At 47.3% G+C, this 23861-nt stretch overlaps 1 protein-coding gene across 37 annotated transcripts in view; it reads right to left on the bottom strand.

The window, feature by feature from the left end:
- Positions 1 to 23861, bottom strand: part of LOC102696029 (calcium/calmodulin-dependent protein kinase type II subunit beta) — a 75916-nt gene that overhangs the window by 21556 nt on the left and 30499 nt on the right. For 9 of the 37 annotated variants that reach the window (XM_069181844.1, XM_069181951.1, XM_069181837.1 and 6 more), the window contains exons 8-16: positions 23701 to 23784; positions 23137 to 23231; positions 22434 to 22556; positions 21925 to 22008; positions 20767 to 20809; positions 17960 to 18034; positions 13788 to 13825; positions 8439 to 8471; positions 4283 to 4351 (exon numbers count right to left, since the gene is read on the bottom strand). In XM_069181844.1, coding sequence (XP_069037945.1) covers positions 4283 to 4351; positions 8439 to 8471; positions 13788 to 13825; positions 17960 to 18034; positions 20767 to 20809; positions 21925 to 22008; positions 22434 to 22556; positions 23137 to 23231; positions 23701 to 23784 — 644 coding nt within the window. The remainder of the gene's footprint in view (positions 1 to 4282; positions 4352 to 8438; positions 8472 to 13787; positions 13826 to 17959; positions 18035 to 20766; positions 20810 to 21924; positions 22009 to 22433; positions 22557 to 23136; positions 23232 to 23700; positions 23785 to 23861) is intronic. The other 28 variants (XM_069181887.1, XM_069181886.1, XM_069181927.1 and 25 more) reach the window with 10 other exon arrangements.

The following is a 23861-nucleotide window of genomic DNA, read 5'->3' as shown; positions in this document are numbered from 1 at the left end:
TCAGCTGAAGTACGTCTACTACACGGACCTCAACACGAATAACTGCAAAAGCAGCCCTCCACACTGATCTGCACAAGCTGCACCGTCTGTGCAGGCTCTGCCCGGGAGTGTGGAGGCAGTGAGCCGAGCCTCTGTTTGTGTTGGTGTGAAATGATGCAATCTTGGATCATTAAGAGCTTTCACTGAGGCCTCGTGATTAACGGTGTTCTGCGGGTAAGTGACAATAAATCTGGTTCATGCAGTTTTAATGAGTAACAAGTCCTCTGCGCGCTGCTTATTAATTATAGATACGGGGCCCTCTGGCTGAGGCGGTGCGGAGTCTTGGCGCAGGAAGCGCCGTGGTCACGGTGGGGCGGCAGTGTTGAAGGCCATGGGAGGGGTGGCGACTGGCCTGCCGCGCAGCGCTGCGCAGCCTTGTGGTGCAGGGGTGGGGGGGCTGTCATGCTGTGCGGTGAGCACTGTTGCATTGCCAGGAACCACAAGAAGCCCGAGTGACTGACTGCAGTGCGAGCTGCAAGGGGACAGGAGCTCCAGACGAGAGGAGGCCTGTCTGGCCTGTCTCTGATCCCGCTGATCTCGCTGATCCACGGGTCTCTGGAACGGAGTTAAAGGAGGTAAACCGGCTTTGCATGTCTATTTCAGAAAGCGGTCGAATTCCCTCACTGATCTCAGTGGTATAGACCAGGGATGCTGGGACGGTCACTGGAAATCTTTCCGGCTGTCCATCGGGATGGACGCCCGCAGCTGGCCGAGGCCCTGCCCCCTTCCTCTCGCTGGCTCCTATGGCTCGGTTTCCGGCAACTGCTCTCGGGCCTCCCTCTCCCTTCCGTACAGCTCCTGATCACGTCCCGCTGAGGTCAGGGAGAGGAAACCTGTCGACCTGGTTGGCCACCCCTACACCTTGGCGTCCAGTCAGGATCTGTCCCCGTGGGGCTCTCTGGAATCTGCTCCCGCGGCCCAAACAGGATCGGGCAGCGGGGACAGGAGGGACCCCCTCAGACGCCGAGAAAGGAGAAAGGCCGTGATGCCGGACTGGATGAGGCTCCACAGCAGACGCCCGTTGCCCGTTAAAGCTTGGCTTCCGTTTTCTTGTTTCCAGGTTGAAATGAGCAGCACACGGAGGCGGTGCCGAACCGCGGCTCAGTGTCCGAAGAGTTCCAGCCTCGTGGTTGCACCCGCCTGCCTGGTTTCTGTGACGCGGAAAGGGCGTGGCGTGTGGACACAAGCGCCTCCGTCTCTGCCCGTCGGGCCCGACGCTCCGGACCGCTAGGCAGTCCGACTTGCTGGCCTCTGAAGTTTCCAGCAGGGTTTTTACTTCGCTTGCCTTTTCTTCTTGTTCTCCCCACAGGTTTGGGGCCTGCACTGAGACTCCACTGCCACACAGGCAGGCACATCTCCTGCCTGTATCCCAGGGAGCCTGGACCCGTTTAGATGCTTTTTTGGACACTTGTGCTTCTTTCCGCCTTATCCTTCAGGCTTTCTTTGGGGTGGATACTGGTTCAGATGGTTTTACGCAGGAATATATGTTTCAGAAGAAAGATGTGTTCCCACTTTGCTGATATCCCACCGAAATGTACATATCAACCTCACAGTCATTTCCTTTAGAGCACTGTATATCTGATATGGACCCTCTCACTGGACAAAACTGTAACATAATCTGTATTACACTGCTTCCCTGCTGCCAACAGGTCTCCCTGGAAAACTGATCTCCTCTCAGAAACCAGTCACTCTGTCTCTTTCATTACACTGACATCATCTCCATGACAACTATCATCCTCAACAACTGCAGCTACAAACACCGGTAATTAGGGATCAGCAGAGTACCTGGAGTTTCATGATAAAGGAAGATGACGGATAGAACAAATGAAAGAAGAGGGGGCTGTACAATTCCCGGGGGTGAAATTCCTCTCGATTTTAACACTTCGGCAGTTTTTAACTAATCTGTTATAAAAACACCTTTGCTGGCTGAGCTTATTTTCACCCAGTCTGTGTTACTACTGCCTTGCAGCAGAGGGTCGAGTCTGGAGCCACTTAGCCTGAGAACAACCAAGAGTGGAAATTCGGTATTATCCTCCCAGTCCTTACAGCAAGAGCAAAGCCCTGTCAGATTGTCAGAAAGCAGCAGTTTTGAGACTGGGAAAATACGCCTGTGTTTAACCTTGGGTGCCATGCAGGGCCTGACGCAGACAGTCAAGCAGGCATTTAAATAATGGGATGCAGGAAGTACAGTGAGCACATTGCACTGCTCCTTGGGGTACTCATTTCCCATAGCAGGGCTCCATTGAAAAGTCTGAGAGACACACTTGTGTTATAGCGCCTAACCAGAGGTCTCAGAGTTGCACTGGTGTGAAACGTGTGCTGCCTGATAATGGCCTTTCCCTCTGAATCCCCACATTCCAAAGTCTTGGCCAGCTCCAGGGCCAACCCCGATATCTGGCACACCTCGGACATGAAAGCTACTGCCTGCCGCTGAGGCCTCTGTAAAGCACTGCGCTCAGACACGCAAACCGTAGTGCATCGCTCTTGGCATGCAAACCGAGCACCATTATCCTTCTGTACTTCACCGAGACAGCAACAGCACAGCAATTATTCAGAATCGGCTCAGGACCAAGGGAATGCAGAACTAATGACACCAAGCACCGCTTTAAAGAAGGTTAAAAGGATTAAACAGCAATAATTAGCGTGAAAGAAAGGACATCAGAACCTGTCGGGAAAGTGAGACCCTTTGCAGAAGGTGTGAAACACAAATGTACAGTGAGACAAGTGAGACACAGGTGTAGAGGAACCGAATGGAAAAAACTGTATGGAGAAGAACTCAGTGAGTCAATGCAGCACAGTTTCTTGATATTTAAAATCATAGTTTCTGCTGACTGTTGTGGAATTCAGTCTGTCACATGCTCAGCAACACAGAGAGACTTGTGATCAAATTAATTTGGCATAAATCAAGGTCATATGAGCTTAAATGAAGATGCTGTGTAGAGCAGCCTTCTTGGGCTCTGTGGCTGCAGCTAAAGCTCCCGTATATCATACCCACGCCCACTCATAAACATGCACCCCCTGCCCCACCCACACATTACAAACAAATACAGCCATGGAAACCATTCTTCCCAGAGGCTCAGATTACAGAACGCACGAGTGTGATGTTTCACAATTACTTTCATGGCTGCATTGACTCTGGAGGGACACAACAGTCCTTTCACTCACCCTTGCGGTTCTTCTATTTCGTGGGAATGTGATGGAAATGGCGAAGGGGATTATGGCACCTGTGATACACCAGTGCACAGAGGCATCCGTGATACACTGGTGCACGATGACACTTGTTATACACTGGTGCACGATGGTACTCGTCATACACTGGTGCACAGAAGAGAAAGTCTGTGCTTATGACTTATCTGCAACCTTTCAGAAAAGCATGTGTCATACAGCAGCCATCTCTGTTGTGTGAGAGCCACTACATGCTCACCTGAAAGGGCAGCAGCAGTGCTGGCATAAAGAAAATGTGAAACAGGACTGGTAACACTGACACACAAGCATGCAGCGCAGAAGTCATTTTCAGAGCCACTTTGAGCTCAGCGCAAATCTAATCTAACATCCCTGAATGGAGGTGCTGTACTGTACATTCCAATTCCCTTCTTACAGAAAGAACAGCACACCTGAAGACTGGAGCTAGTACTTCTGAGAGGTAGTGTTTAGTTTGAAAAAGCAGTTTCTTTTTAATTTATTATATAAGAATTTAATTGGATGTATCTCCCAACTATACATTAGAGACGGTGGCTAATTAAATTACACACCCATGTAGTGTGTGTTTACGATGTAAATATATGTGGGTGAGTTAACTTTATAGACTGTATAATTTACCATGGTAATTTAAATGCGCCACACAGTGTAAACATTAGGGTTTGCACAATTTGCATATACCAGCATCTATGCATGTGCAAAAGTGATCAAAACCTATTTTACGTCTTATGTTATACACTTTACAAAATACATACTGCATGTTATATCCAGAATCTTGAGAAAATTCAAAACACAAGCTTAGAACAAAGATAAACATGTTCACACTGAAACAGCAGTGAAGACACTACTGTAGTGTATGGCCAGGCTATACTGTGTAGGGCACATAGACAAAGAGGACTGTCAGTAGCATATAGCTTTTTAGATCACTGTGGCACTAGTGGCAAATTCAATGACAGGAAATGGTCTATGGAGTTAGACAGAGACAAAAAACACAGACAGAGGATGAGAGAACGAGAATGAGAAAGACAGATAAAGAGTTAAATACCAGAGCAGGAGAAGGGAGGTTTCCTTTTGGACTGGTGACTATGCTGTTTTTCGTGCTGTTTGACTGCGGCTGTGCAGAAAACACAACACAATGTTAAAATACGTTAAGAGAACACAAGAGACACTTTGCTGGTGCACCTTGAAATCAGCTTACAGCTCCTCAAACCAGGTCTGGCCAGCCACAGGCTATGAAACTGTAGATTCACTACAGCGAGCCCAGTCACGTGATGACGAGTTTATTCTCAATATCGAATCCGATCATGAAATCCGATGAGCTCCTATCAGTAGGCAAGAGTGATTAGTCCATAACATGTGCTCGTGTGTCACAATGAGTCACATTCCCTGGTAAATGGTTCTAATGCACTTTTACGCTACAGGTCTGTCAGCCTATCACCTTCGCTACAATGGGACAAATGAACCAATCACAGGTGTTTGTTCACAAAGGCAGTGCTGGGCTGTCCAGACATAAGGAGATAAGAACTCTCAATTCTACAAAGCCAAAGCAGTGATCAGAGCTCTTGAAGAGCAAAGAAGTAGCTGTCGTTTCGTTCCAGCTCATCAAGAACCGGATCACGATATGAGCAACCACAACATGAGAAAACGACATGGAGAACACAGGGCAGCACAGGAACAGAGACAGAAAGTGCCACTCACACGCCAGAGACATGTCACACCCAGGCACGGCCACACTCAGCGCACATGGCAGCTCTCGCGGGCACCGTCAGAATACTGAGACCACTGTGCACCTGCACCCGACTGATAAACTCGCACATCACAGCCCGGCGGTAAGATCTGGTGGGCGGCGCAAAGACGACATGCTGGCAAGAAGATGTCTAGAATCCCACTTTGTTCACTTGAAGCGGCCTGCCCATCCACTGACGAAGACTGACTGCTTTCGAAACACTTTGAAAATCGGCATTAAGAGGGTGGCGGGCAAAATGCAGTCAAACGTTCAATTTAAAGAGTTTAGCAGCCTGCTGGTTAAAAGGAAGGTTATGACAACACAAACAATGAAAAAAAAACATGAATATCTCTAAATGCTTCAGGAAAAGGAAGATATCAAGGCAGGAAATGGGACAGTCACTGATGCCAGAGCAAAGCTCATGGTTGTCAGCTATCCCCTGGGGTTAAGGATGTTTTTGACAGCTTTCACAATGACGTCTGACTCAATAATGGCTACTGAAGGCATATCTCATTCTCTCCATCTCGGATACTGCAAAACCTCCTGGATATATATCACATATTGTTGAAATACAACCTCAAGGCCATGACTATTTTGGAAAGCTGGGAATGTTGAAACTACGACCTGAGCGAAGATGCTCCAGTTTTTAGTTCCCATTTTTGAACGCAGGGGCAAAGGTATTTTTTTCCAGTTATCTGGCTGCCACTCACTCAAGGTCAGGCAAGCCACCTGAACTTAGTGTTCTCCTCCAGCCCACCTGCGTCACACTGCGGACAAGTCAGCTGCCACGATCTTCATACAGCCTGCATGTTTATAGGCACAAAAATGGGGTGTGAGATGCCTATCAGTATGCACAGGTACGTATTAACAATCCTAAGCAGAAATACAATACAACCCCGCACCCTGAAAGGTTAACAAATAAAATTCTTCCAAGCAGACTGCCTGTCCTCGATTTCCTCCACTCCTTTCTTTCACCTCCTCTCCTTTCCTCTCCTCCCCCCCCCCCAGGCCCCCCATCGCTCGCTCCTTCCTTCAAGAGCAGAAAAGATCGCCGACAATACACTTTCCCTTGCAGAAATAAAAAGGCCAGCAGTCCTACTGGGAATACTGCTAGGAGAGGTTATTACCCCGGCGACAGCTTTTAATACAGGCTGTGGGAAGAGGAATCAAATTCTTGTCGTTCTTTGTGGGGTTTTTCTTGTGGATTTTTAACAGAGCTGGGCTAGAGGAAATTGGAAAAAAGCTTTCTCATCATTTAGCGTCGAACATTTGACATGACTTGGAGCCATCTGCCATATTTACCACGAGGTTCCCTCCTACTGTTCTGCTTCTTTCTTTCCCATTATTAAGTCTCACTAAGTGTGACCTTACACATTCAACACAAGCTTTTCTGGCTTTTAAGGCTTTAAATAATGTCTCCATCACAGATCTCTGAACTCACAAATCTCTTTCATGTTTACACTCCCTCAAGAGAGAAATTCTTCGACTCGCTAAAAATCTCAAATCAAAACTAACCCTCCATTCTATCCTGTACGTTCCTGTTTCATTTTTTCTTTTACTTTTTGTTTATCAGGATGTACAGAGTCCTTGGGTTTGGAATGGCACTTTATTATTAAGAGTTATTACTAAAACTCCTCATAATACTAATAATAATTTTGCAGCGCTGAACCCTTCAATCTCCCTTCTCTCCTTAAAAACCCTCTCCTCCACCTCTCTGTGTTTCGGTCTGGTCAGCCCTCCTCTGCAGCAGCTCCTCTCAGTGTTGCGATCTGCAAGGCTCCTTGCAGGAAGACAGACTCATGAACCCTTTCTGTCTTGTTGGCATTTGAAAGTCTTCACCAGTAGAAAAGCTCTACAAATTCTGAATCTGGGCTTCTGGCCTGGCAGGGCTGCAGAGTCGTGTCAAAAGACATTAGATTGCAGGATGTTGGTGGGAACTGGCCAGAGGTCATCTCACAGACAGCCTGATGTGAACTGTGAGGCACTGGAATTAAACCTCAAAACTTTTTCTTTGTGTGAATGTAAAAATGAACTGCATTTTTAGTTTCACCACACCGCAATAAAATGTGTTTTTCATTAAACCCTTGACTCATTGTTTGTAGATGATCATTATTTTACAGATGTCAAAACTCATTATCTTTTAAAAATATACAAAACTGATATTTAACTATCTAATAAATCACTGAGCACACCTTATATAAAACAATCATTTGACAACCTAATAACATCAGAATATTCTACATAGTTACATCAGCTGGGCAGACAGACCTGACAGGAATTAAAGTCCTGTAAATATTCCATTGCATAAAAATGAAAACCTTTTTGAGTTACTGGCTATAAGAAAGCATTGATTCTACAATATATGAGCACCTTTTACTTTTACTTTACACCAAAACTAAAATTCAGGCCCTGAATGGTTAACGAGACAGAGGAAAAAGACACAAGTCCAATATTTTGTCTTCTTTCACCTGTTTACTTCAGAACACTGCTGAGGTTTCTGAGGCTACAAAGCCATCTCTGCAAATAAGAAAAAGCTGTCTTCTCTTGGGTTGCAAGGGAAAAAAAATTAAACAAGAACATCTGTCACTCAGCTGAAAGCCACAGTAGGACAGCAGCTCTGCAATTCAATTGCTTTTTAGAGAAATAATCCACTGCCACTGGGACTCTCAGCTTCATAAAGACCCATCCGGACATCAGCAACAAACAGGAAGCATGCTTACAGCAGAGCAAGAGTATAAGAAGTCCCCCACAGCTTTAATTTTAAAAATGCAAAGCACAGAAACACCTTTCCAGCTGTGGTCACCTATAATTTCAGTCACTGAGTGCACGAAAATTAACATCCCATCTCATCAATAACTTCAAACGCTCAATCACACGGTATATTGATCCTATAAGAAGCTTAGTCTAGCTCGTGCGTAAATGTCAAATACCATATAAAACCTGGTAAAATACCAAAGGAGATTAGAGTCAGCTTATCTGATAACTTGAAAATGCTTCATCAAAAAATAAATCTCAAAACAAAACAGTTCAATAGCAAGAGAAATACAGTCTCGCTGCACTCCCACTGTACACAGCAGGAAATTAAATTAACGTCACTTAATCCAAGGTTTCACCTTAATCCCAATGAGAAATGTCAGTAATACCAGCAGCAACTGTACCCAGCTCAGCCGCCCCATGGCACCAAACCATCGAATGGCTTGGTGGAGGCACCACTCCAGCAAAAAAGATTGACTTACTCACCAGGAACTGTTTTCTTAAATGATTCGGAATGGATGGAAAGTTCGCAAGATGAAGAAAGAAATACAGAGGGACACGGAAGGTCAAACAAAGTGATCCCCCTCAAAAAAAAAAGGAAGCAAAAGCAACAAAAAGGAAACTAAACTCTGCGATGCAGGCAGGGATAGTGAGACGGGAAGCGAGGAAGAGAGGCGGAGAGATTCAGGAGAGAGATTGGGATTAAAAATGACATCCTCACCATGTACTGAACGGTAGAGCTTGATTTCCTTTTCTGGCTCGGCGATGGAAGGATGAAGAGGGAAAGAGAATGAGAGAGTGTGAATATTATGGAGAATGTCTAGCAAGAGTTTCCTGCTTTATTTCCAATTATTTACTTTCTCATCTGCCCAACCCTATTTCCTGAGCTGTTCCAATCTCTTAAAGAGCAAATGAATAAATGTCTGTGAATTGGGAAAAAAAAGTGACTGCTTCATTGTAGTTTGTTTACGCTTGCACATATTCTTTGCTTTCGGTTTGCATGGGGATATAGCACCTAAATTAAATCTGTTCAGGATATCACATTTTTAAAATGACTGAATACAAAAAAAAAACACACACACACACATAGGAAGGATTACACAGGTAATTGTAAGGCAGAGTCACATACTGTACATTATAGGAGTGACAGGTTTAGCGCAGGATCAGGGAAAATTCACTTGTAATGGCACACCCAGGGGGCGCTGTTCTCTCTGCCCGAACCGGTGCCAGCCAAGGCACAGGCGAAGCTGAGCTCCAGTTTCTGGAGTGAACAAATGAACAGAGATCTTGACATGTGATCGCCACAAGAAAACCGTGATCCTCCCCCGAGGACGTCAGAAGAAAGCAGGGCCATTAAAAAAAATGAAATGCACAAGAGATCCAGTGGTCTGGGGGGCAAACTGAAACCTGAAAGGCAGGGATCTCTTCAGGTGGGTTTTACAGAGAGCAGGGCTCACGCCCGCGGGAGATGGGCTTGATCAAGCAAGGGCCCGCTCAGTACTGGCCACTCTGGAGCAGAGACATCAATTATCACCTCAGGGTCTGGGGCTGCTGATCTATCCCTTTAAAGCTCCGTGCTTTAACCTGCCCTAGCTGGGACTCCAGAAAGCCAGCTCTGCTAGAGACTTACAAGCAGGGTAATTTGGTGCCCTGAATTATTGGGGACAGTTGGTGTTGTGCACCATTGGGGACATCCTTCTATACCGCATCATTTTCCTTTGTACTTTGACAGATGGGCTTCGGCAAAAAAGCCCCTACTGTTCCACGTCCTGACTTGCAGGGAGCTCAGAGTTTGAGCCCTTGCACGTGTTTGGCAGATCTGACATCATTCTACTATCACACCCAGCACTGTTAGAAAAACAGAACGATCAAAACAGCAGAGACAAGACGAATGATTAACAGACAGGAGTAAAGAAATGATGACTGCATCATAATAATAACAACAGTAAAGCAAACTTAAAAAAAGGTCAAGGACCGTGAGGGGCCGAGTGTGGTGTGTGTGCATGGCAGAGGAGACAGCGCAGCTCTGACAGGCCAGGACAGTGCCCCAGTGCAATCAGGCACAGTGCTGCAGGGGGCTGCATTAGGCAGAGGGAAAAAAAAAACCCTAGAATACCAGAATACGGGTACGCGGGGAGCTGGTTGCTAGGCGACGGACGAGGCGCAGTGGAAGTGGAGCGGCTATTTCTGTCTCAGTGTTTCCAGGGTTCAAACACACCAGCTATTCTTGGAACAGGAGTCACATTCCCAGCTGAACTGACTCACAGCACAGACAGAGGAGGTGTGCGGTGGGGGGGAGCGGAGATGGAGAGTGATGGCGAGTGAGAAACAAGGGGAGAAAGAGAGGTACAGATGGAAAGAGAGTAGAACAGGAAGTGTGGGGACAGTGGCGGAGAGAGGGGAAAAGACAGGCGCGCGAGAGAGGAAAATGAAGCGGAGCCCACTGTTTCATGACCTGTCCCTCTTATTCTCGCGCACGTACTTTTTTTGACTTCCAAAATGTTTTAAAAAACAAAAACAAAAACGCACACTACCAGAGATGGGGGAGACTTTCTTTAGCATAGCCACTTCTCAAGCGGCCCTCTAATAATATGTACAATGCTGTGACAGCTTATTCTAGCTCATCCAGGGCTTCCAAAAGTCCTTTCCCGAGCCTGTTATTGACAGATAAAACACTTACCCTACCTGTGAGCTCTGCCCTCTAGCGTCGGGGCAATACTCAAGGCGGCTCAAGCTGAATTGACAACTGGGCGTGCAGGAAGAGTAAGCTAATCCTACGCTCTGATCGTGCCCTGAAGAGCAATTATCGCAAAAGCCCCAGGTCAGTCCGAGCACACAGGAGACCGCCACCGGAGTACGGTTTTGTGTTGCCCCGTGTTGTCAAAGAACTGGGTGAAGCACACAACCTGTATCCACAGTGCTGCAGGTACAGTATGTACATGGCTGTCTTGTTGGAGAGCCTGGGCTGGAGAGAGGGATGGAGGAAAGCGAGTGGAAACTGGAGAACTGAGGGATTTGTTGCGGACGGATGGAGTGATAAGGAAAAAGTTGCAGCCTAATGCACAGGCGGGCAAAACCCAAGGCTACCCTTGGTGTGTAGTGCCAGGCTCCCCAAGGGCACGTGTCCTGGGCTCACCTGTACAGGTGATCATACAGGTGTTGCCTATGGGTTAAAGTTCTGCCTGATAAAATTAATCCGAGATCATCTCTAGACCAGGATCATGGAGGACCTGGTGACTTCCGGTTTCTGTTCCACCCACACAGCTGGTCTAATCATTTCATTAGCTGCATTACATACTAATGCAGCTGTAATACTTCTGCATGATATACTAATTAAATTAGAATATCCAAGGAACTACCTTTAATGAAGTGAATGAATGTCTTGTGTAATTAATTGTTCAGGATTTCAGAAAAGTCCTATATACAGTACATCTAATTGATGAAATAATTGAATTATTTGACTATTCACATTGGAACAAATACCAGAAGACACAAGGCCCCCCAGCAGCCAAATCCGAGACAATATGGGCAGGAATCATCGCTCCTTTTCGGATTTCAGATTCTCCCATTTAAATCACGAAATTAATTACATGAATTATGTTCACAGTAAAAAAACAGATGCTGTGTAACCTTCACAGCAGAAAGTTGAAAGACCAGAAGAGTTGGTTTGACCAGGTTGCTTTTGTTTTTGTCCGAAGGGATTTTGTAGAAAAGAATGGAAAAACCAGTGTCCTTTCTAGGTAATTGCTATACAAAAAGCTTGCAAAACCAGGATTTTTTTCCTTTTATCTGTATTTCCAATATTACTGGAGAATTGTGCTAACATTTGTCTCACACGTAACAGTTTTTCAAACAGGCACAGCTTTCCTGAGGTTAAGAACAGTATAATAGCTTATGCACAACAATCAGTAATATCAGAGTTGAGAATGATCAATAATGAATCTGTGGGTTGCAGTATTGCCCAGCTGGAGGACGCCGGTGTAGCCGACACCAGCTCACAGAGGACCTTCAGGGGCTGAGGTGTTCCCTGAAACAGGGGTAAGCTAACACCAGCTATTCCAGGCCATGTCATTCCATTCCAGTTGGGGCATTACAGGCTCAAATTAAATTGTTTGTGACCTGTGGGGAACTTCAGAGGCATCCCATGAAAGGCAGCCTGTTGCACTTAACATGAGCGAGCATTGTCTCTGGAATGAACCGTGCTGTCAGTGTCAGCTTACGGCATTAACAAACGTAATGAGACAACGTCCCCATAAATCATTTATAAATAACTCTAATAACGATCTCATTCTTAGATGGTGCCTCCTTAACCCCAAACCCCGGTAAGAAAACCGCTTCCAGTCCCTTCCTTAAAGAGATGCACGCCTGTGTGGGCCTACCTGCTGAAAGCTGATTCTGAGCCAGTGGACAAGAAAACGACTCTTCCTTGGCCCTAACTAGCCTGAACAGGGATGCTCCAATCTGACTCTCAAACGCCAATGGTTTCTTTAGGTCTCTGTAAATTCTTTTATATAGCTTTTTATATTATCTATGGCTATACATTGAAGAAAACCCATTCTTTAATTTCACCCTGACCCATACAGCAATTTATCATCGTGGACACTGTCTGCACAGGTTGACTTAAAACCTGAACATCACACTTGCACTAGAAGAAGAGAGGACCTCAAAACCTGAACACCACTGCAGCACTAGAAAAAGAGAGGACCTCAAACCTGAACACCAATATGGCACTAGAAGAACAGAGGACCTAAAATCTGAACACCACTGCAGTTGCTAGAAGAACAGTCACCATCACTACAGCCCCAAACACCCTGGTACATAAAAGTACCAAGTCTCCATCAGTGACAAAGAGACATGTGGTGTGAGCATTTCACATCCCCCCTTCACCACATTCCTCAACACCCTGGCTTGTTTTAAAGAACTGCAAAGCCATTACCCTGTTGGCAGAAGACCTCCGATCAAGCATTAAAATATGCGACACCAATGTAAAATGTCTTTTGTTAACGATGACTGCAAAAAAAAAAAAAAGCACTTTCAAGAAATACAAAATGAAGCTGGTTTTATTCACTCCTGCATACTAATGAAGCTACTGCATTTAACTGCAACACTAGAACACTGTCAGATCCAACTTTTCATTTTAATGCTTTGTTTACTTTGAAGAGATGGACATACAGTACTTTATTTATTCATTCCATGTTTATATCAATCTTTTTATTCCACCATTCTAATAAAATCTCATTTCCATTTTTGAATGGTTACAACTATGTACGGCAGTGGGCTGTCATTCTTTTAACAAACCCATCTGTACCCTGGTCCCATGGGAGTCAGGTACCGTATGTGACCACTGCAGTATAGCTGCAGAATTTCCTTTTCAAATCTTCAGAGCAAACCATTTCTGAGTTCAAACGCTGGCTACATGTCACCACAGTGGATACATACCCTAACCCCACAATGCTTCCGAAATCTAGCCGGATGAAAGCATGTGTTCTTATCTCGAGTCACTCCTCTGTGGCACATGGATGAAAGCAAAGGCAAACTGCCTTCTGGGTTTTAGCCAAGAATTCTCTCTGTGGCAACACAAGAGCTGTCTTGTTTAGGCCTCAGACACCTCCTTCCCAAAGTCTCAGGTAGCCTTCATACCAAACATCTTTCATAACGGTGTGATGAGGCGCTGAGATTCTTGTCTGCAGCCCCTGGACCAGTGTGCTGCTAAGCTGTAAGATCAGACGCAACTTTGGGGCGTGCTCGCCCACACGCTCCCCAACTCATACAGACACACAAGCCCACTCTCGTGTGCCTGTGCACCCCCATCCATGAGCCACTGCTCACAGAGACAGAGCCAAATCTACACATAAGAGCCCCCCCCCCAAGCACTCACACCCTTGCACACATGCGCCAGCAACAAAACACACACAAAACACTCGAGACCTTAAATGAGATCGACAGAGGTGACAGAGGCACACGCAAAGCCAGAGAGCCGGAGGGCAGGGTGGGGGGGCAGAGAGAGAGGGAGAAGAGGCACAGAGGCAGAGAGAAAGAGGCAATCAGATCAGGTGTTAGACGGTCTTACCTTCACGTCCGCCTTCTTGTTGAGTAAACTCTTGGCTGCTGCAGGAGGGAGAGAGACACAGACTCAATGGGAAGAACAGACACCGAGCACTGCAGTCTGGACAGACAGGACTGACCACAGCACTGAGCTCTGGGCCTTGTGGCAACACTACAGGGCAGGACTGAGGGCCCACAGCAGCACAGAATTAAACACGAGCAACACTTCTAATCAGCAACAGTGCCCTGCTGATTTCTCCACAGGACACGGACATCTTGACACCAAGAAACAATAATGCTGAGAAACCTCAGTGTAAGCGATTGAAAACAGCCAGTGGACAAAGTAATTAAAGACAAAAACTACAGTGAGTTAGACCTTTCTTCGTAGATGCACACTTAGGGTTTATAAAACTTTTTACTCCAGTAAAATTCTTTTCCCATTTAGTTGTTTCAAATTTTCTTTAAGCTTTTCGAGGAGAAAAAAAAAATTTGATAGCGTTTTCCATATCGATCAGCAGAATAAACAGAAAAACAATGCAGAGCCTTTATTTCTGACACGGGCTGGTGTTTGAACCATCCCAGACATCACACATGTGCGTATGTGTGCATGGTTCCTACTGAGGACACGTTGCTGCTGTTGACCAGTTAAGATTAAATTGCGCATCCCAGCAAATCAAGTTGGACCTTGTTGCATCCAGCTCCCTAGTTGTCTAATGGAGCTCAGGAAGAAAGGTCATGTGGAGAAGTCGTCTCTGGTGTCCACCTTGGTCACTGTGCACAGTAGTGAGAGGGTCTAGACCCCAGCTGTCCGATCCTGGTCCTGAGGGCCAGTTTATCTGCGGATTTTCATTCCAACTCAGCTCTTAACAAGCTACACCAGCCGGTTACTGGCTTAACTGGACCAATTAAATACCAGCTCCTGGCTCTTCAGGTGCTTCTGCTTTATAGAGACCTTACAGACCTGCAGATACATGGCACTCTGGGACCGGGACTGGACAGCCCTGGTCTAGTCACACACCTGTTTGCTCTTCTAGTTTAAGGCCCTTTATGTGCTCTGATGTGCTCTTGTTAAATGACTTGAAATGCACAGCTTTTTTTCAAGTGACTTGAAATGCACAGCCATGTGCCCAGCTCTACATTGACGGAGTATAAAAATCCTCACTGCCTAACTACCAGAAATTCAGGTTTCAGACATCCCAAAAATTACAAAGTGTTGTTGTCCACATTTCTGGGTTTGTAATTTACACACTGAAAATCAAGTGCAGATGCATTCTTTAAATCAGAGGGGCCTAACTCCGGTCCTCAAGGGCTGCTGCTCAGCAGGGTTTATAGATCTCTTTAAATCTTCACTAGAATAATGGAATTAGGCAAATAATAAACTCAATCAGGTAATTAAGAGCCTGGGTGAAAAGAAACCTTCTGGTCCTCCAGGACTGGAGTTATGCCCCTATTTAATTTTTTTTCCATTAAAGGTCTCAGGCATTCATGAACATATGTAATTTTGTTCTCCAGACTGAGCTATTATGAGTTCACATTTCAGTTTTGTTGTGGTAATCCACTGAACGCTTCACAGCAAGATTATGAGCATCAGAATGAATTCTACAGCATGCCAAATGTTGTTTTACGAAGAAACCTATCAGACAGTGCCAGCAGTTCCACTGTTTCAGTTATATATATATATTACTTATGGATGACTCACACTCAAGAGCTGGTGATTGGGGTTATCATCTTCAGAAATTTACAAACAAAGCAAAGAGGTGGAATATTTTAAAACTACATGGAATGACAGCATGTGGATCTCCCTCCATTAAGGCATGCTTCACCGGGACCGCCCAATGTGTGCTACAGTGTGATTATAGCTCCATGGGGCCGGGGTGTGGCAGAACAGGGGCCAGACCCAAGCCAGTGGGTGGCACTGTTCCTCTGTAGCACAGGTCTGAGCCGAGACCTCCTTACCTTGCAACAAATTTAGAGGAGAGTCAAGATGGCAGAGGACAGAGGAAATGAAAAAGAGAGGTTATAAAGAGAGAAAGAGATGATACTAATCGACCATTATACTCTACAGTTTCTACAGAAAGAAAAGGGGAGGGTAGGGGGTTCATATCCACAGCAAAGTTAAAATAAACACCATCCGATTATCCATCTGATCAGCTTCCCAAGAACAATAATCTCGCCTTTTCCATAACCATTCAGCTTTGTCAGTGCTGCAGCTACAGTGGGAAATGGAAAGGTGAATAAATCACAAGAGAGGGGTCTGCCCGTGCACAGGGGACTATTTCACAGATTTCCAGAAGTGTCACAAACCGACTGGGCAGGGCAGAAGAGGGGGTGGGGCTGTTCCAAAGCCCAAACTGCCTAGTGATGCCAAAAGACAACACCCCCTGGAAGATGGAGGTTTTTAAAAATAAACCCACTTGAGCCAACTGCCAACAACCAGTAAAACTGAGCAACCATTTCCCAGAACAACGCAGAGGGCATCTTTTCGAGACCTACCCTGGAACTCCATGCTACTCATACAGAGATAGAGGCGTCCACTTAATCATCTGATTTGGGTATTTTTTAGCCTTGTTGACTTGGAACCTTTTGTCATTAACAGTGATAAAAGCGCTGCCAACTTTGTGAGAGGAGGAAAAGACGACAAGAGGATGGCCTTCAGCCAAGAGTCCCAGCAGTCTGTCTCCAGGTGTCCCAGGGCGCAGGTGAGCAACGTTTCTCAAGGGCCTTGCCCACCTGTCAGCCGATCAGCCAATCTGAAAGTCAGGGTTTGGGGGCAGTCGTCTGCCGTGTTCGGGGTTTGTGTTCACGATACATGGGTTCAGGTGACATGGCAATGTTCCAGACGCTCTCATTAAAAAAAACAACCCAGGGCCTCCATGTTTAGATTTCTTCAGTAAGCAGCTCCTTACTTTCATTGCTACCTGCTGTCTTGCTCACTGCCTGGGGCACCTGCTGAATATAACCCCCTATTTCTCCGTGCACTCCCCACAACTCTGGAGACCTCAGGGGAACCTGCTGCTTGAACCTGCTGCCATGTTGTACTCCATTCCAGCGAAGGGTTTTGTTAACTGCTCCTATGTTACCAAACAGAGTCCGGGACACTGCAGTGGAATGGACCGAACTCTCGCCCATGAGATGCAGCAGGCTAACTGCCTATACCTCTGCAGCTTCCCACAAATCATTCACGATTGCCCAGACAGTTCACTACTGTGAATTTTTTTCTCTGCAGTGTCCGTCTGAGATGGAGACTGGCATTTGCACTGTAAAATCATCAGGACTCTCAACACCATAAAATGTGAAAAAAGACTGAATCTCCCACCTATAGCTTAAGCTTCAGAGATGCATATTCTCCCTAAGCACACCTTCGCTCTTCATACGCACTCTATGCTAGTATACAGACTCTAGACTTACACACAGAACCCCCTATCCTTACATGCAGATTTGATACAGTGCTTGTACACAGACGTCTCACATGCATTCCCACCCCCATGACCCCAGCTCATGCACCAGGCCAGTCTTCACGTCACATGCAGCATTCAGCAGGCCAGCGGGCAGGCAATACCATCCTTCAAGAAAGAGGGGGCGGTCCCACAGGCAGACTGAGAGAGACGGGAGCAGACGGAAGGAGTTGGGAAAGGTGAGGGAAAAGGGGAATGTTAGCAAGACGAAAGCCAAGAAAAAGGAATGAACGTAACACAAACCAAAATGGACAGAAGAGAAGTGACGGAGGGAGGCGGGGGGGGTGGGAGAGGGAGTGAGAGAGCGGAGAGGGGCAAGACAGAAAAAGACAGATCGAAAGGCAGGCATGCAGGGTCCAGTGATGGCAATTCAGGAGATGGAGAGGACATGGGAATCGCTCACTTGGGGACAGAGGAGCTCCAGCCCCTCAGGACAGAGCTGGAGAGTCACAGCACTCTTATCACCTTGTACTTTGCAACCAGTCGAGCTTCAGCCCATCAGCCAGATGGAGAATACAGCCTGGAGTGGCCCAGCCAGCTCTGCAATGGGGATCTGCTCTGTGCCCTGAACATGACGGGTGACTGCAGGGGAGAGCTGCATCTCTGTTGCATGCCCAGGCTCCATGCAGGAGGAGGAGGAGGAGTGGGGGGGGCGGAGGGAGGCCAAGGCGGCCAGCAGAGAAAGCAAAGGAGAGGAGGAGAGGGTGAGGGGGTGAGAGGGCGCCCCCTGGTGCGTGGCTACCTTGTTCCACCAGCCCAGCGGCAGTGCCGGCGGCAGCGGCAGTGACTGTAGCCGGAGCCGTAGTCTGCCGGCCCACTGTTAGTGTCACACAACACCACAACAACAACGACGACGACAACAACAACCGAGAGAGAGAAAGAGAGAGCAGAGGGGAAGGAGAGAAATACCATCGTTAGTCAGCAAAAGGAAATGTCAGAGAGACGCCAAACTCTCCTTCCCGCCAGAAATGCTATCCGATTCATCGTTTAAACACAGGAAGAAAGAAACTAGGACCGTTTCTAGGGAAATCCCTGACCCGGAGCTTCTGCAGTCACCCTGATTTCAGAATCCACAAGCTGCAGAACGTCGTAGGAACATTGCTTATCTTAAAGCACCACGAATATGTTATTGTAACTGTCTGCGCGTGCGGATTTCTCTGGGCATGTTGTTCTGTATTTGTTGTCTATACCCACCCAGTTTGGAATGTGCTAACTGTGTCTTTGTGTCTCGGCTGCCAGCGACGACTCCTGTACTGCACAGGGAGGAAGAGGAAGAGCTCTGGTCCGGCTTGCCCCTGCCCAATCTTTTTGCCCCCCACCGACATGGCCTCCCCTGACAGCGCCCGCCCAGCTGTGTGCCACCACCTGGGCGATGCCAGCTCGGCCCAGCCCCATCTGGCCTCCAAACGAGCAGCTTTTACTGGAGGAACCACACGGCACAGCCCCTGTCTGTCCAGATTTATTCCCGGTAACAGGCCGTGCCACAAATAGTATAAAAAGCTCGGAAAAGTGGCCGTAACCGCAGTTCAATGGCAGTATTACCTCCAAAGTACATCGGCGCTGCCTGCAAGAGAAACAAGCTTTCACACAACCTGGGGAAAGTCCTGCTTAGGTCTGGCATCCCTACCAGACAGCTGATCTGGAAAAGAGCCGTGTACTTTTATATATCGAAAGCTCCACCCATTCTCACGGGGCGGACAGGTGCCCCCAAATCCCTGTGCTCTCACTAGCCCTCAAAACGCTTTGGTGTCACGTGAGATGACATCTTTGCATTTACAGCCCTAAAAAGCCTTAAATGACTCCTCCAAAAACCCTGAAGATGAGATAATTACAATAATAATAATGACGGTGGTGATAATGATTAGGTGTAAGGCAGCACACATTCCTTGCTCACCGGAGGACTGGGAGAGCTCTGGGAAGGAGGGATTTGTGAACACCCTGCTGTGCAAGAGAGAGCATGACCGCCCACGACAAAGACCCGAGCAGCCCTGACCCTCTCCAGGCTGCTGTCGGAGTGCATCAGAACAGGCAGGTATCACCGCGCAGTGCCCAGGAGTGTGAAAGAGTGTGCAAGAGTACACAGGAGTGGGCAGGAGTGGGCAGGAGCGTCAGCCACATCTCTAACTCCAGGCACCCTGCCGCCTGCCTGCACACAGGGCGTCAGGACGCGGACAGCCCCCTGCCTGTGCCACGCACACATTTGAGAAAGAAGTGCCACAGCAGCTTCCAAAGAGAGTCTAATCCTGACGGCGTGGGCGCAAATCGACCCCTTTCTTCGCTCCGTCCCTTCACTGCTCGGACAGAGCTTGGGGCTGCGCTCCGCTGGGACTGCTGCTTCCTCAGGGTTTTGCACCCCAAAATGACCGCCATTGCCCGCCTCCTACAAATCTATCAACGGATTCCTACTCTGCTGGTGTGTAACGTGGAGAGGTCTCCTTTTACAGACGGTGGCTTTTTTTTCCCCATGCAAAGCAAACTGGACACCCGCTCTCTGACAATCTGACAGTGACCTTCTACAGTAGTCCGGTTCAATCGTCCTCTGCTGTGGACACTAGCCCAGTCTGCAGCATTGCTGTCTGGTCCAGCGGGTCCCTCACCCAACCACCCTGCTTCACCTTCGCCGTCCCCTCGAGAAGGAAAGGGCAGCATCAGTGGGTCTGACAAGCCACGCTCTGGAGGCTACCCACAAATATTGGCGTTTCTAGGTTTTGACGGCTCCCTTCCTTAGACCCCTTGCTCTCGGCTCTCTGCAGCTTTCAGCAGGGACTGTCACAACACCGGCAGGGTGCTGTGTGCTTTTCAAACCCAGCACTTGCTGCGTGGGAGACTGTACTGTCACCAGCATTTCAAGGACGAGCCTATATCCTGTGCCTCGGGCGGTTATATCAACTCCCTACTCTACTCCTGACTTTCTGAAGGCGTTGAAGGGTTTCTAACAGGTCAGGGCAGAAGGCTTACTTGTTAGGGCTAAGGGAAGTCCAAGCCTCTATCTTCAAAAGTGTTTTTACTGAAACGGATACCAAGGTTGAAATATAAAAGGGCAGGTAGCACACATGACAAGTGATCTTGCCTTGGAATGCTGTAAAAAATGTTACTTAGGAAAACCAGGCCACCCGGGCAGTTCTCTGTTGTTTCATCGGCTCAGACTCTTCGCCACCCTGTCTCCCTCTCTCCAGCAGGAAGGGCGCTGTGAAACTCCGCCTCCGGTGGACGAGTTGGGGTGCAGCGGCAGTGGAGCTCCTCTTGAGCACAACCTTCAGAAACGGAGCTCTCTGCCAGCGGGAAGTTAATTGTCCTGCCCCCAACGCAATTTGATTAAAATAGAGACTCCCCGCTAGAGGATTTTTTTATTCCTTTTTCTAGGACAGTCACCAGAAATGACAATAGACGCAGGAGGCAAGCATCCCAGCTACAATAAGCGGATGTGAGAGGTGACAGTAAAGAAAGGAGGCGTGATGTGACCCGCTGCTCAACAGTCCCCACGACAGTGATGTGTGAAAGGCAGCTCAGCCGAGTCATGAACTTTTTCTACACATATTCCTCACTCACCAGAGAAGTTCCTCGTAGCCAGCATGGTGGTGAGGATTGCCCCCTGCAGAGGAGAGAGAACTGGTTGATGACAGAAAACAGAGTTCAGAGAAGAGGCTAGTGCTCACACTGGGATGATATAATTACCCCAGTTAGTGGAGTACCGCAGGGACCTGTATTTGGACCACTGCTCTTCCTACTGTATCAAGGATCTAGGCTCTGGTAAACCAGTCAAGATTTGCAAACACCTGCAATACGATTTTTGAGGCAAGTGCGATGTATCAAATGCAGGTAACAGAAATTTAAACCATAAATATAACATGGGAAATACTGAATTAGTAGGGGCTACTCATGAACATGATGGAGGTGCTTGCAGTATGTTATGATATCATTAACATTTTCTAGGAAATGTCAGGGAGCAATTCAGAAGACAAGATTGTGTCCTTAACAAGTGACACCACAATTAAAATAGCAGAAAACTTTGGTTTCTACATTACAAAAGATTATACTGCAGCTCTGGAATTGGTTCAGGTTCATTCTGGGGCTGAAGGGAGAGCCCTGCACTGACAGGCTGAACAAACTGAGCCTTTTTTGAACAGAGATTTCGAAGGCCCCCGAGACAAGTGTTCAAAATCCTCAAAGGTCAACCCAACAGACTTCTGAAACACCAACCAGAGGACACGAGTGAAAACCATGTGTACATGCATTTTAAACCGAGAACAGGAAGATCTTTTAACAAAGGTCTGTGGGAGTGTGGGACAAGCTGACCAGCCATGCCTTTGAAGTCAATACCTGGGCATCTTTCAAGAGAGAGCTGGAGGATGTCCTTTAGATCAATTAGCTCATTAGCAGCCAAATGAGCTAAAGAGGATGAATGCCCTCCTCTCGTCCGTAATTATTCCTCTGCTCTTGTTAGGTCTGACAATTGTGAATTGCTTTCACTCCCCCTTTGCTTATTTAATTAAGTCTGTCTGAACCCTGCAGACAGGCATAGGTACAGGTGACCAGACATCAGTTAAGATCACCTAAAAGGTAGCAGATAAGGAGCACTTTCTGCTCATCGGGTTTCCAGAAGCACAGAAGTATCTCATCAAGCTGCGCAAGAACATGAGGAGAAGCTCAATACTCAGTCAATAGAGAAGCAAATGGAGGAAGGGATCGATGACACTGCAGACAGACCTTGAGTTTCCTCCTGGCGTTGAATTTCTTCAGACACTCTACTGTCTCCTGTCTGTGCATCATGGAGGCCACTGTGGAGCGTTGCTGTGAGAGCAGGAGATCAGAGAGGGGTGTCACACAGGCATGTTTTATTAATGGTGGCAGTGGTAGAAGCACTCATAACTATCTATGCCTAATGTAGTGCCATGTTGAGAGCAGAACGGAGCTGCTGATACACAACACACTCGCACCAGCTCTGACAGCACAAACATAGCACTGCAGTTCTTGAAAAAAAATGACAATTCACATAGCTTTAATACAGTACAAACAACTGTAATGGTATTACAATTTTACTGCAAAAACCTGGACTCTTGAAGGAAGAGATACTGATGACCTATTCTACTGTCTTTAATGTATGACTAGAGTTTCAGATAAGAGAAGCTGAGACTCAGATGCGATGGGTGTCAATAGAATGGTCTCCCCAGGACCCCAGGGGTCAGTGTTGAGAGGGTGGAGGTGGCGATACTCACGCAGACCCATGGGTGCTTCAGGGCCTCCTGTGCAGTGATCCGCTTGGCGGGGTTGATGGTCAGCATCTGGTTGATGAGGTTCTTGGCTTCTGGAGTGACCGTGTCCCACTCGGGGGAGGGGAACTGTGGGAAGGAGAAGGTGGGGTTGGGGGGAGGAGCTGAGTTTGGGGGGACAACCGCACAGATCTCGCGCCACAACCCACACAAGAGGACCAGGTGACCCCCAAAACACAGGAGAGGTCCCCAGAGGTCCCACACGTACACGCAAAAAGGCTCAGGCGCAGATTTAACAGAAACCTTGACCTGCTTGCCATTAGCAAACTAATTTGGAATTAAAACCTGGCCACAAGTCAAAGTTTTAATCTGAGTCAGTCTCCAGCCACAGGTTGAGTAAAACACCTTTTTGTTTTGCTGTTAAGTCTGTCAAAAGCATACGGTCACCGCAGCACACCTGTAGCTGCTGAGAGGTGAGCGAAACATTCACAGGCTAAAACTGTGATGATCACAAATAGCAAAAAAGGATAGACAAATCTACAAAAAAAAAACAGTTCGGGTAATTATGTTCATCAGGCTGCATCCCACTATTTAATCTAAGCGAAAGTTAGAAACCCTTGACTTTAGGGGGTGTTCAAACTGGTATCCGTGACTGGAAGGCCGTAACAGTCTCTCCCTGTCCTCACGAACTGAGACAAGGCACACTCACATCATAGGCTCCTGCTTTGATCTGCTGGTACAGCTTGTGCTGGTCTTCATCCCAGAAGGGAGGATATCCCACAAGCAGGATGTACAGAATCACACCTGTGGCACAAACAGACAGAGTGAGAGGGAGAGACAGAGACACACATACCGCCTACAGCAAGAGGCAGGAAAGGACTGGCAAGCCACTATCGCTACTGTGATGCAATCAATGGTGCTGAAGAGATCCTCTGAAACAATACTAATCCACGGCAATTAATAACAGCGTATGATTAAAGAAAAAAATGATAAGATGGAATCCTGAAAGTATTAGCAACCAGATAATTCCAAAATGATCATGCTGCCAGATAATATCTTGATGAGCTTTTCTCCTTCATCACGTCATAACACAGACCCAGACTGCTTCCAGTCAGAAGCAACCGAGAAACAGACGCATCGGCTTCGGAAAGTGTTAAATGAATTGTACACTCATGGCGTGCCACGTAAGCTGGCTTTTCAGACTCGATATCGCTGAAAGAGCTCTCTTCTCGAGAGGGCGCGTCTGAGTGGCAACATGAATCACGGATCTCACCGCACGCCCAGATATCCACGGGCTTCCCGTACGCCTCCTTCCGCAGGACCTCTGGAGAAAGGTATCCTGGCGTCCCAGCAAACCCTGCCGGGACAAAGAGGGCCCGGCTCAGAAAGTACGGTTCTGATCCGCGGACAGGCTCAGTCACGGCAACCGCAACA

This window comes from Lepisosteus oculatus, chromosome 2 (assembly GCF_040954835.1).
Source record: "Lepisosteus oculatus isolate fLepOcu1 chromosome 2, fLepOcu1.hap2, whole genome shotgun sequence".
In the NCBI taxonomy this organism is placed as follows: Eukaryota; Metazoa; Chordata; class Actinopteri; order Semionotiformes; family Lepisosteidae; genus Lepisosteus; species Lepisosteus oculatus.
This window is presented reverse-complemented; position numbering and strand designations above follow the sequence as displayed.